The sequence below is a fragment of the Protopterus annectens genome, chromosome 7.part0 (genome assembly GCF_019279795.1).
Source record: "Protopterus annectens isolate FY-2018-M chromosome 7.part0, PAN1.0, whole genome shotgun sequence".
Lineage (NCBI taxonomy): Eukaryota > Metazoa > Chordata > Ceratodontiformes > Protopteridae > Protopterus > Protopterus annectens.
This window is the reverse complement of record NC_056739.1, coordinates 1,180,744,438-1,180,758,133: the sequence shown is the minus strand read 5'-3', so window position 1 is coordinate 1,180,758,133 and position 13,696 is coordinate 1,180,744,438. Positions and strand designations below refer to the sequence as shown.

Below are 13,696 nucleotides of genomic sequence, written 5' to 3'. Positions count from 1 at the left end.
GTGTTTGCCTTCATATGTTTTTACTCCACTGGTTGGTTTGCAAAAAAAACCTTTTGCAGTGTCCCTGGATTTGTCTTTGTACATACAAACCACACTGCTATATTTTCCCCTTCCTTTTTCTTGTGTCCAGAAGTCACTTATAGCGAAGTAAATTTTTTATTGATTTTTTTTTTTTAAATAAAGAACATCAAGGTTAACTTACCTTGAATCAGATAATGGATGCCATTGCAAAGAATCACTGTTGAAATATTTGTGCATGGACAAAATCCCTTACTAAATCTATTTGCCAGCCTCCAGTTCAATTGGTGCTATGGCTTTAATATACTGGTGTGTTTGCTCATGCCTTCCAAATATCTCCACCATTACATACCAGTTTTGCAGTGTAGTAACCACCCGACATGCCCATACACCTTTAGCCATCAATATGCAGCTACTCCTGTTCATGTGAGTATGTGAATTCACTTTCAGACTTAAGGTGTGGAAGCTGCACTGAATAATTCTAGGTGCTTGTTCAGGTTTCACATGGTGCTTGCTTAGAGCTACTCTCATGTTAAGCCACTATGAATATGTTGCACTGCCACCTCTGATACCAGGGTAATGTTTTAATCTTTCTATTCCCGCACTGCACACTAGCAGTATCTGGTGCAAATACAATAGAAAAGCATGCAAGCGATACACCACCTAAGCATCATTTGCCGTGGAGAATGTACAAGTATGCATACCACATTTCTGTATTTCCAAACATAGGTGTTACTACACTACTACTGAATAAAATGAACAGCACTCAGACTGGGGGAAAGACAAGGGAGCCATGACATCATAGAATGGGTGTGTCTTATTATTTTAGTTAGAATCAGATGATGGCTGTGGTGATGTCACTTTGGAGGAGGGAACTGATTAAAAAAAAAAAAAAGTACCTGCACTGCCTGGCCTCGATGATGTCAGTAATTGGGCGACTCCAGCAAGCTTTATTCAAAAGTGAGAGAATCATTTTGTAAGTGAAACCATCACAGTATGAGAAGGTAGGCTTCTGTTACAGAAGTAAGGGGAATTATAAAAATTGTAAATGCTTTATTGTTGTTGCTTTACAGAGGACAATGTAAATAGGGAGGAAAAGGGCCGTGAAGTTGAGGAATACATTAGAGAAACCTGTTGTACTCCAAATAACCCAGTATGGATTATATCCACTAATTAATTCCCCTAAGGAAATAAATATTTACAAAAACATTAAAATGTATGTACATGTATGTAAAAGGACACATATTTAAAATAACTAAACTAAAAAAAATATATATACATTGACACACAATTGTATGTGTATAAGTATACTATCTCAATTCTGCTTTCATTTTTAACATGTATCCTATAGATGTGATTTAATTTAGACCCGAATACCCTACTGCATCCAAGCGCAAAATCCAGTAAAACTCACGATTCTCCAAAAACAGTTGCCAGGGACCACCTCTTACACTCTTTCTGACTTGTTCAATTACAATGAATTTAAAGTGATGTTCAGGGAATTCCAGAATATGTCTATATACGGCATTTGTAGTTTTTTCCCCCCGTATATCATAGTTGTGTTCATAGATATGTTGCTTCAACATCCGCTCCGTCTTGCCAATGTAAAAGGCAGGACAGGCCTGACACAATGCCCCATAGACAACTCCAGAACTATTACAGTTATAGTGTCCCTTCATCCTGAGATTAAACTCATTGATTGCAAAAAGCGCAACTACATTAATGTGTTCACAGCGATGACATCTCCCACATGGGTGCATATACCTATTTCCCCATTCTTGAAAATGTTCATGGCAACAATCTTAGTACATGTAATTCAACTATCTTAGAAAATAGGGGGAGTATAGGTACCACTACAAACACTAATTTCAAATTGTCCTTTACAACCAGATTCTCCGTGGATTTTAAATCGATCCAGGAAATTCTAATAAAAAACTGGAAGGTTTTGTTGGGAGATGGGGAGATTAGATCTAAAATTAGTGATCAACCTGTCATAGATTGGAAAAGACATTTGAATATCAAAAAATTGGTAGAACAAGCTGGTAGTCAACATGATGATTTGAAACATAGGTATATGCACCCATGTGGGAGATGTCATCACTGTGATAGGTTTTTATAGTTCTTGTGCTGCTGGCTGGTTTGGTTTAATTATTATCTGTGACTCTCTAGCTATAAAGACTAGTCTTCTTCTTCTCCTTTCGGCTCTGCCTGTTAGGGATCACCATGGGGGATCATCAGCCTGCAGAACAAGTGGCAGTGGAGTTTTACATTGTCTAGTTGCCAGCCCAGCACCCAACCTTCTTCAGAAGGCGCACTCATGCACACACTCACACTTAAGGCCAATTTAGAATGTCTAATCCACCTGCAGCATGTCTTTGGAATGGGGGGAGGAAACCAGAACACCCTCAGGAAACCCACTCGAACACAGGGAGTGTAGATCATAGTGTGTGTGTTGTACTTTTAAAGCCACTGTACTTCATGGGCACATGCATAAAAACTACTGAGCAAGTGCAAGCAGAGTGCCATTTTCTGCAAGCAGCTGTAGTGAAAGCATCTGTGTGCGTAGCTGTCAGTCAATTACCTAGTTTGTTTAAGTTTTATGTTCCAGTCAACCATCCTGATGTGTTTGTGTGTAATAAATATCTTAAATGAACTCTCAAGCCTCATCATCTTATTTGAATACACAAGACGAGTGACATGTTGTCAGAATAGGATCCAAAGTCAAAGCTTCTTAAAACCATGAGGCGCACAGTCGGAAATGAAGGAATATACAAGAGTGGCTCAAACAACTCGCAAACGACTCGTAAACAGGTCAAAAAATATTTCCAGGTTCTTAAACTCATTTAAATGATTTTTCCCTCAACGAATGTAAAGCAAAGCATTCCAAACCAACTACTGAATAAACAAAATGTTCAAAATTGTGACATATTGAAAAAAGTACTTGAAATAATTGCAAAACCATTTGAAACAATATTCTAATCATATAAAATGTTCAAAAAAGAGAAAACTATTTTTTTGCAATGTACTACCTTTTTGCATTAACTAAAGCTATTCAAAGTATCTAAAGTGTGCAATGTGTTGGCAGTGTGTGCAGTATTACAGTACAGTCTTTTCAAAGAGTACACTTATTTGAAAGACTCTGTTGTACAGCTGAATATAACTACAAGTACCTGGTGTGTGTTTGACACTTACTTGGCATGGCAGAGGGATTTCACAGACCTGATCCGCTTGTGTTTGATAATAATATTGCTGAAAACTGGAGTGTGTTTGACCAAGAATATATTTTCATACAGGCTGAGTTTTATGATAAAGATGCACATACAAAAGCATTTATTCTGCTCAATTTAGCTGGTTCAGAAGCTATAGAGAGAGAACATTCATTTGTGTATGCACCTGCTGTTTATGCAGAGAAGGGGGAAGACTGCCATATTGTGGTAAAGGCCGAAACGCGGAAGACTCTGAGTGCTTAAAATTTAAATTTAGAGAAATGTGCAACCCTCATATGAATATTACAGTGGAAAGGCACAAGAGATCAAAAGCCTAGTGAAACTTTTGCCGCATATATAACTGACTTGAGAAACAAGTAAAAAATGTGCAGATTTGGTGATCTGAGAGATGAGTTGATAAAAGACAAGCTTGTGTGTGGTGTTAATGATGCAGTGAGAAAAATTTTGCTTTGAGACAGTGATTTAACTTTAAGCAAAACCACAGAGATTTGGCAGATATATGATCTTATAGAAAAGTACATGAATATGCTTGCAAATGATATGAACATGCTTGCCGCTTCTTCCAGCATGAATGTGGATAGCATGCAGCCCACTACGGCTGACATTTGGACCCATCAGAATCGTAGTTTCTTTGGTGCCACCACCCACTGGATCGACTGTGACACACTTCAAAGAAAGTTAGCTGCTTTGTCATGTTGCAAATTACAAGGGAGGCATACATATGATCTCATAGCATCAACTCTTGAGAGCATTCCCATCAAGTACAAGATAGATCAAAAGGTGAGTGCAACAATTACTGACAATGGCAGCAGTTTTGTAAAGGCTTTCACTGTCTTCTTGGAATGTGAGATCTGAAACTACAAGCATTCTGTCTCAAGATGAGGATGATGATGGTGAAGTCATTTACAAAAGCGTGACAGCTGTGCTGAGTCAGTCAGGGCAAAGCAAGAACAGCTATTCACTGCCTCCCCATCTGAGATGTGGAGCACACAAATTGAATCTAGTTGCCGTACAATATGCTGAATCTGCTTTTAATGATGCACAGTATAAAAAGATTATGCGAAGCACCATGAGCAAATGCTATGCTGCTTGGAACAAGGCTAGTCACAGCACCCAAGCTGCTGAGGTGGCTCGAAATAAGTGTGATCTAGCATTGATTATTCCCAATCCCACTTTCTACGCGATGGAGAGAATTTACTTCATTGCAACTCAGGGTGAAGGCTTGCTGAATGAGATATGTGAACAGCTTGGAATTGCCAACTTCAGGCCTACAGAAATTACCTTTGTTGCTGAGTTTGTGCATGCAATGCAGCCCCTGGCAATGGCTCTGAACATCCTGCATTCAGAGCTGAAAAGCTTCATGGGAATCCTGATCCCCACCATTACATGCCTAAAAAAACAAGTTGTCCGAAGTCAGGCAGTCTGTGAAACTTGTTGTGCCACTAGTTGATGCTCTTCTTAAATGCACTGAGGCACAGTTCAATCACCTTCTGGAGCGTGAAGAGCTCATTCTGGCTAGCATAGTGCATCCACAGTTCCGTTTGCGATGGATGGACAGCAAAGAGCGGAAACTCAGTGGCAAGGGTCTTCTCCTTGATGCCATGCAGAAACTGGATGAACCTGCACATGGGTCATCTGAAGCTTCTGCATTAACTGCTGAAGACAGCTTCTTCAGCTTTAAAGAGTCGATGCCAGCCAATGATGTCAGCATATCTTCTCAGATGGACATGTATCTGGCTGACACTTCCAGAGAAATATCTTCTCTCAACAGTTACTCTATAGTCAAGAAGACAAGTGCTGACTGCAAGAAAAAATAGACTCACTGAACACTTTGAAAAGTTTCTCCTTCTTCAAGCCAACAAAAATGTGTAGTCATTGTGAATAGTTATATAAACTGATATTTTCATTGCCGTTGTGTTGGCAGCCTTGTTAGACCTATATGACATTTTCTGTAAGCATTTATGCATCCTCAGCATTAGTTTTAGCAGATTAGCCTAATGTACATTGTTGAAAATTTGATGGGTTGTAACTTGTTATGGGTCTTGTGTTGCTGGCTGTGCATACTTTAAGCATTAAATTGTGACTCTCTGACTACAAAGGCTAGCCTGTGGGACTTTGTAAACTGTAAAAAGGGGTCTATATTAGATCAGTGAACACTTAAAAAAAGTGAACGCTGATTGATCGAACTTATGTAAGTGAAAGCTTACAATCTCGAACTGTCAGAACAAAACACATACACACAACACAAGCACACCAAACAAACAGCAATCCACACACATACACCTAAAATCTGACACCTAACCCTACACTAAACTATACACACACCACTAACTATCCACTTACATTAACCCAAACCCTAACCCTAAGGTCTGTCACTATCGCACACTCACCTCACCCGCTCCCTAACCCTAACTCACCTAACCCGCCCTAACCCTCATGTCCACACAATCGCACACATACCTAACCTGCCCTAACACTCACATCCACAGAATCGCACACTTACCTGAACCCGACCCGCAACTTTTCACCACAGCACTGAAAATACCGACGTAACAGAAACGGACAACCAAATTCTTTCCCTAGGAAAAAAATTCGGGTTTCTGTTGCTTTGATATTGTAAGCTTTCGCTTACATAAGTTCGATCAATCAGCGTTTGCTTTTCTAAGCGTTCGCTGATCTAATATAGACCCATAAAATGCTATTCATCATTACTGCAACACTGTGTATACAACTTTAATGCACTCGTATTCATGTGCTTTAAGCATGTATTCCTCACACACACAAGTACCATATGAGTAAATCTGAACATGAGAATTGATAAACTAAACTTACGTAAAAGTAACTCAACAGTAACTAGTTACTACCTAGTAATATATTACTTTTTTAGAAAAGTAATATGTATTAGTAACTTATTACTTTCACTTAAAAGTAACTAGTAATAGTAAGTTATTACTCTTATAAGTAACTAGCACAACACTGAGAGCGAGATCTAGCTTTGGCAAGCCTAGCTTGGGGTGTTAGGTAGGGTTTGGCTCTGTAGAGAGCTCCAGGTTTGGAATGCTCTTTTTTGATAGTGTGGGAAATATGAATATCAAATTTGAGGTGGTAATCTATTATTATACCAAGGAGTTTGGTCAGTTGGCTCTATTTTTGTGCCATTTGCAGATTTAATACAGAGGGGTAGGGAGCTGAGCTTGGTAGTTTTGTTTGCGAAAATGATTAACTTAGTCATTTTTGGGTTTAGAATTAGTTGGTGGTTAGATAAGAATGTTTCGATCTCCTGGAATGCTTTTTGCATCTTAGCTTGTAGTTCAAGTGCAAAAGGGGTGGAGCAGACAAGGGAGGTATCATCTGCGTATTGTATGATTGAGGCAAGTTGGGTTGCTGTATTAATGTTATTAGTAAATATGATGAAGAGAGGGCCAAGAATAGAACCTTAGGGTAAGCCAGTGGTTACTGGTAGAAGTCGGGAGAGATCATTCTTCCATTTAGTAGCCTGTTGACGGCTTGATAGATAACTGAAGAACCATGACAAGGATGCTTGACTGAAGATGAATGTAGCAAGTTTGTGGAGAAGTAGTTGGTGGGAGATGGTGTCAAAAGCTTTTGACAAGTTGAGGAAAATTGCAGAGACTAGTCAATTGTTCATAAGGTGGTGAATAGTATTGTTGAAGGATAACAAGGCTGTGTTTGTACTGTAATGGGGTCTAAAGCCGTGCTGGGTATCTGATAGAAGATTGTTAGTGGCTAGGTGGTCGAGGAGTTGCAGGTGAATACATTTTTCTAAGATTTTGGCTATGGGTGGGAGGATAGCTATGTGGGGGTAAGTTTGAGATGTCTCTGGAGGTGCCACCCTTGTGGAGTGGGATGATGTGCGAGACTTTCCAGCGGAGTGGCACATATTGTTTGGAGATAGAATGACTGATTAGTATAGAGATAGGATATGCAATGGATGGAGCCGTTACTTTTAGGAATTAATTTGGTAGTTGATCAGCTGCTAGACAGCAGGGTTTTAGTTTGCTTAGGAGCTTTTTGATGTAAGATGTCAGAATAGGTTTAAAACAGGAGGAGTTTGAGGTGGCGGTTTTCAAGGAGGCAGGAGATAGAGTTAATGAAGTCTCAGTTAAACTGTGAGGCTAAGGGTTCACTGGTATTGGCTGTGGAAGGAGAGGGGGTGGAGGAGGGAGATGACTGAATGCCAGAATTTTTGTGAGTTGTGTAGGAACTTTTGTTGAGAGGTTTGGAAATAGTCTTTTTTTATCAATGTTAATTTTCTTTTTAGCTTAATTTCTTAATTGCTGATAGGTGGTGAGGTCAGTTTTGCTTTTGGAGGATAGGTATAGGGCACTAGCTCTGTCCGTCTGTTTAATCAGCTGTTTAGCATCATGGGAAAGCCATGGCAGTTGTTTGGATTTTATGCAAATTTTCCTGGTGGGGACTAGGTTATTTAGTATTTCAAGGAATTTGTTGTTAAAGAATTTGACTGCTAGGTCCAAGTTTAGGTTAATTAATGGGGACCAATCACACAGTTTTAGTAAAAGTTTGAATAGACCAGGGGAGAAATGTTTTGTACTGCGGATGTATTTGAGGGATTGCATGATTGAATTTTAATTCTTCTTCTGAGTAGAAATGTAGGGGCATGGTCACTAAGGCTGATATGAAGGCAGCCAGCTTGGTCACTCTGGTTTGACTTGTTAGTTAATATCCAGTCCAGAAGTGACTCTTTTTTTAGTGTGTTTATCTGTTAGAGTGGGGAAGTTTATAACTTGGGAGAAACTGTACAGACTGATAAAGTTGGTGGGGCAATTAGAGGAGCAGGAAAGCCAGTCAAGATTAAAATCACCTAGGATGATAGTTTCTGCACTGAAAGTGCAGGATGACCAAGACAGGAGAAGTTCTATGTTGGGAAGATTGTTTTCAGAGGGGAGATATGCAGCTATGATCATCATCTTCTTTTGGCTGTTCCCATTAGGGGTCGCTACAGCGGATCATCTGTTTCCATTTCTTCCTGTCCTCTGCATCATGCTCTTTCACACCAATCGCCTGCATGTCCTCTCTCACCACATCCATAAACCTTATCTTAGGCCTTCCTCTTTTCCTCTTACCTAGCAGCTCCATCCTTAGCATCCTTTTCCGAATATACCCAGAATCCCTTCTCAGCACATGTCCAAACCAACGCAATCTCGCCTCTCTTACTTTGTCTCCAAACTGTCCAACCTGAGCTGACCCTCTAATATACTGATTCCTAATCCTGTCCATCCTAGTCACACCCAGTGCAAATCTTAATATCTTTAACTCTGCCACATCCAGCTCTGACTCCTGCCCTTTTGTCAATGCTACCGTCTCCAACCCATATAACATAGCTGGTCTCACTACGCTCTTTTAGACCTTCACTTTCACTCTTATTGGTACCCGTCTATCACAAATCACTCCTGACACTCTTCTCCACCCATTCCACCCTGCCTGTACTCTCTTCTTCACCTCTCTTCCACACTCACCATTACTCTGAACTGTTGATCCCAAGTACTTAAACTCATCCACCTTTACTAACTCTACTCCCTGCATCCTCAGCATTCCTCTACCCTCCCTCTCATTTACACACATATATTCTGTTTTAGCCCTGCTGATCTTCATTCCTCTCCTCTCTAAAGCATATTTCCACCTCTCCAGTGTCTCCTCAACCTGGTCCCTACTCTCACTACATATCACAATGTCATCTGCAAACATCATAGTCCACGGGGCCTCCTGTCTAATCTCATCTGTCAACCTGTCCATCAGCACTGCAAATAAGAAAGGGCTCAGAGCTGATCCTTGATGTAATCCCACCTCCACCTTAAACGTACCTATCACTCCCACCGCAGTCCTCACCAATGTCACACTACCCTTGTACATATCCTGTACCACTCTTACATACTTCTCTGCCACTCCCGACTTCCTCATACAATACCACAACTCCTCTCTAGACACCCTATCATATGCTTTCTCTAAGTCCACAAAGACACAATGCAACTCCTTCTGACCTTCTCTGTATTTCTCCAACAACACTCTCAGAGCAAATATTGCATCTGTAGTGCTCTTTCCTGGCATGAAACCATACTGCTGTTCACTAATCATCACCTCCCTTCTTAACCTAGCTTCCACTACTCTTTCCCATAACTTCAAGCCGTGACTGATCAATTTTATCCCTCTGTAGTTACTGCAGCTCTGCACATCACCCTTATTCTTAAAGATAGGTACCAAAACACTTTTTCTCCACTCCTCAGGCATCCTCTGACTTTCCAAAATTTCATTAAACAATCTGGTTAAAAATTCCACTGCCATTTCTCTTAAGTGCCTCCATGCTTCCACTGGTATGTCATCTGGGCCAACAGCCTTTCCATTCTTCATCCTCTTCATAGCTATCCTTACTTCCTCCTTGCTAATCTGCTTCACTTCCTGATTCACTATCCCCACATCATCCAACCATCTCTCCCTCTCATTCTCTTCATTCATCAACCCCTCAAAGTACTCTTTTCATCTACTCAACACACTCTCCTCACTTGTGAGCACGTTTCCCTCACTGTCCTTTATCACCCTTACCTGTTGCACATCTTTCTCAGCTCTGTCCCTCTGTCTAGCCAATTGGTACAGGTTCTTTTCTCCCTCTTTAGTGACCAGTCTCTCATACAACTCTCTATATGTCTTATCCTTAGCCTTCGACACCTCTCTCTTTGCCATGAGCCTAATCTCCTTATACTCATGTCTACTTTCTTCATCTCTTTGACAATCCCATTTCTTCTTCGCCAGCCTCTTCCTCTGTATACTCTCCTGTACTTCCTCATTCCACCACCATGTCTCCTCGTCCCCCTTCCTCTGTCCAGATGTCACACCAAGCACCTTCCTAGCAGTCTTCTTTACTAGCTCTGCTGTAGTTACCCAGCTATTCTGTAACTCTTCATTGCCTCCCAGTGCCTGTCTTAACTCTTCCCTGAACTCCACCTCACAATCACCCTTTTTTAACTTCCGCCATTTAATCCTTTAAATCCTTAATTTAATTTAATCCTTGGCACTACTTTCACACTCCTCCTCCGCTTCTTGATCACCAACATCATCCTGAGACCACCACTCTATGCTGCTTAACTAAACTTTCCCCAGATATGCAGCTATGATAATCATGGCTTTATAAGGATTTATATGAAGGCGAGTGATTAGAGTTTCAGCACTGGGGATGTTTGGAGAGTACAAATTAGTTTTTCTAGCTTTAGAGCGTCTTTAAACATAACTGCTACACTACCACCTCTTTTGATTAGTCTATCCTGTCTAATAACATTATAACTGCTGTAAGTAATTTCTGTCTCTTTGATGTGAGGTTTTAACCAAGTCTCTGTTATAATGACTGCGAGGAAAGTAGGTGGCTAGAACAGCATGAAATTCAGTTATTTTGTTTACAAGGTTTCTAAGACTGAAATTGGTTATTAGTAGGTCTGATTTAGAGGCATGAGGTAGAGAGCTATGTACCTTAATTAAGGAGGGAGTGAGATTTGAGGAGTGTTTGAGAGAGTTTGGGAGGTGAGGTTGAGTTGGGGACTGAACATTGTTGGGATGGATATCAGCTTGTAATTTGATATGTGTAAGGGAGTGCAGTTATTAGATTTTTTTTAGTTTGGTAGTGGTCTGGTAGAATCTGAAAGTGGGTAGTTGCATGTTTGAGCATTTTATATATTTGAATGGAAAAAGGAGAGAGTAGGAAGAATTGTATAGTTGCGAGCATATGTGGCTATAAGGTATGAGTGGTCGTTGATGATTAGTTTGACTTTGTGCATGAGGGTGATGATAATTTATGCAAATATTGTGTAAGTTGGAGGATTTGCAGGCTAGGAAGAGAAGGCCAGTTAGAACAGTGTACCAGTAAACTGAGTAGTGAGGCTGCATATTTGGGGTATGTTCAGAAAGAAAAATGTAGATAAGTGGGGATAGAGCAATCTGAAGGTGAGGAGGAGAAAATAAAAAAAAATAGTGGTTATATCACAGTTGAGAGGTAGTACAAGTACAGATGGGTGTAGTGGGTGGTGTGATGGGGGGTGGGTGTGATTGGATGACAGTAGAAAGGGTGTGGTGGGTGGTGTGAGGGGACAGTGAGTGTTATTGGATGACAGAAGAAAGAGGTGCGGTGTCTTTAGCTATAAATCTAAGGAAAGTGGGGGTGGGTGGAAAAGGCAGTAGAGTAGGGGAGCTGAGTGAGCCCAAGCATAGCAAGGGTGAACGGAGTGGGTACAAAGCGTGACTATCAGTAGTGTTGAAAAAATAATCAATGAGCCAGCCTGCGACAATTCAAAGTAGCTCTGTAGATTGAAGCACTACTCAATGAAATAATTAAATATAAGTATTAATTATCTAAAGTTTGCAGAAGGCATAATAGAGGTAGGTCACTTATAAGGAGACAACTTGTATTCACTGTGACCAATTATCGGAGAAAGGTTCAGAGTGTAGTAGAGAGCTCTAAGGGGGGTGGGACTACTTAACATAGAGCATTGCTATTATCAGTTGATATCAATTCATGTAATCCATACAAACCTAGATTTACAATGTACTTACAGGCTCGCAGGGAGAAGTGTTTTTTGTCAGCTGCAGTTTGACCTGCTTTTGATGCACTATGCTCTGTCTCTCCAAGGAGGTACTGAATAGATCGGAGCTGGAAACAAGGGTCTGTCAGAAGCACAGATGTTGCACGATCTCTCCTGGAAAAAAAGAAAGTTGTTTTGTTTACAAATAAGATTTACTGATGCCAACACATTTTCAACCAGCAAAATATCCTTGTGGATTAAAATCAAGCTGTTCAGTCCATAAGGCTTTCTTTTCCCTATATTTAAGTATGCTCTTAATGCTGTTTTACTTTTATATGTTTTACTTCAAAGATTAATGAAAACAGTTCTGCAGGCTGATCTAGCCTACAGGAATGCCACAATGATAACAATACAGGACTGACCTTTTCAGATCGCTGCATGTCTTTCCGGAATAGGAAAAACATTTTGTATTACTTTATGTTTCACAAAAATAAATTAATTCATCGCTGAAGAATGTGCAAATAATATTGGATGCATAAACTGTGAAGAAACTGTACTGAGATAAAACAAATGTGTTTGCTTTCAGAAATAAAAATAAATATTCATAGTTAAATACTAGGCAGTACATTGCTGTCAAAGACCAAATGTGAGAATCAGATCCTGTACCTTGTGTTCATGAGGTAAAAAAATTAAACATTATGCCAACTTGTTATGACAAAACTGTAAAGTAAAATATAATGATCTTCCCATCAATCATGCAGCAAAGTTGTAGAACAAAACATATGGTGCTGTATAGGAATCATGCAGTTACTTATATTCTACAGTACAAACTCATGCCTGTGAAACAATTTTCAAGCATTCAGGCAATCATTAGCAGAGTTTTCATTTCTTCTTTAGGATTTTCACATACAAGCTATAAGTGGTCCCTTCCAACAATGTAGACAAAATGTTACAAATGGAAACTTTACCTTAAGGAAATAATGACCATGGAAAACACAATTAATGCAGTCCCTTTTAGGATTTCCAAGTACTGCCTCATTTCAGGATACCGTCCCCCCAACAACATTTCAAAGTTTTAAAAGTGATTTTAGACTGCAGCTACTGACACTTTTTGCTATACTTCTAAAGTGCGCACAGTAATCTGCAGTTCTGGGAAAGAAGCTGTTCTGGGACACATGCTCAAACCTGGATGTCACTTGCTTCCGAGATTGTGAATTTGTAGTTTGGACTTACAAGCCACAGATACACAGACACTGGTAAAACATTCAGCCTACTGGTAGAGACACGGATAGACAGGCTTTTAGAACACAGAGTTCTTTTTACATGCCATGGGTCTCTTTTAACACATTTATTTTGTATTTCATTGCGCAAGTATAAAGCAGCTTGCATATTTCATTTTAAAAACTGCCTTGATTTTATTTATTCAGGTAAAAAAACTCCTACCGTTCAATTTTAATTGATTCTGGCTGGAGAATTAGTTATTTGTCTAAGGGTATATGTACTGAACTTGTATAACATCAATAAGTTGTTCATGCCTTTCAAGTGTAACTGCTATAGCCACAGCTATCAAACACTAATATTATGGTCGGCTTCAGGACTTCCAAAATGGCCACTAATAAGCATGCTAACAGGGTCTCTTCCCAGTAGAATATAACTGGTGGTAAAGGCTAGTAAAGGAAGTTAAACAGGAGAAAATTTAGATCCTGGCTGAAGAATAACCTGTCTGGATGTCAACTAGGAAAAAAACTGGGCGACATATGGAAAACTGAAGAAAAATTAAGAGGAGAAAGTTGTGCTAGACAAAGACTGCATAAAGATTCAATGGAAAGATCAGTTTATGGTACAGAGGCTTGATATGGGTTATAGAACTCTGAAGAAGACATCTCCAAAATAAACTTTTTTTTAAAT

At 39.8% G+C, this 13,696-nt stretch overlaps 1 protein-coding gene across 2 annotated transcripts in view; it reads right to left on the bottom strand.

Annotated features, from left to right (window-relative positions):
* Positions 1 to 13,696, bottom strand: part of RNF123 (ring finger protein 123) — a 4,282,987-nt gene that overhangs the window by 426,623 nt on the left and 3,842,668 nt on the right. For both annotated transcript variants that reach the window (XM_044077780.1, XM_044077781.1), the window contains exon 36: positions 11,820 to 11,962. In XM_044077780.1, the coding sequence (XP_043933715.1) occupies positions 11,820 to 11,962 (143 nt within the window). The remainder of the gene's footprint in view (positions 1 to 11,819; positions 11,963 to 13,696) is intronic.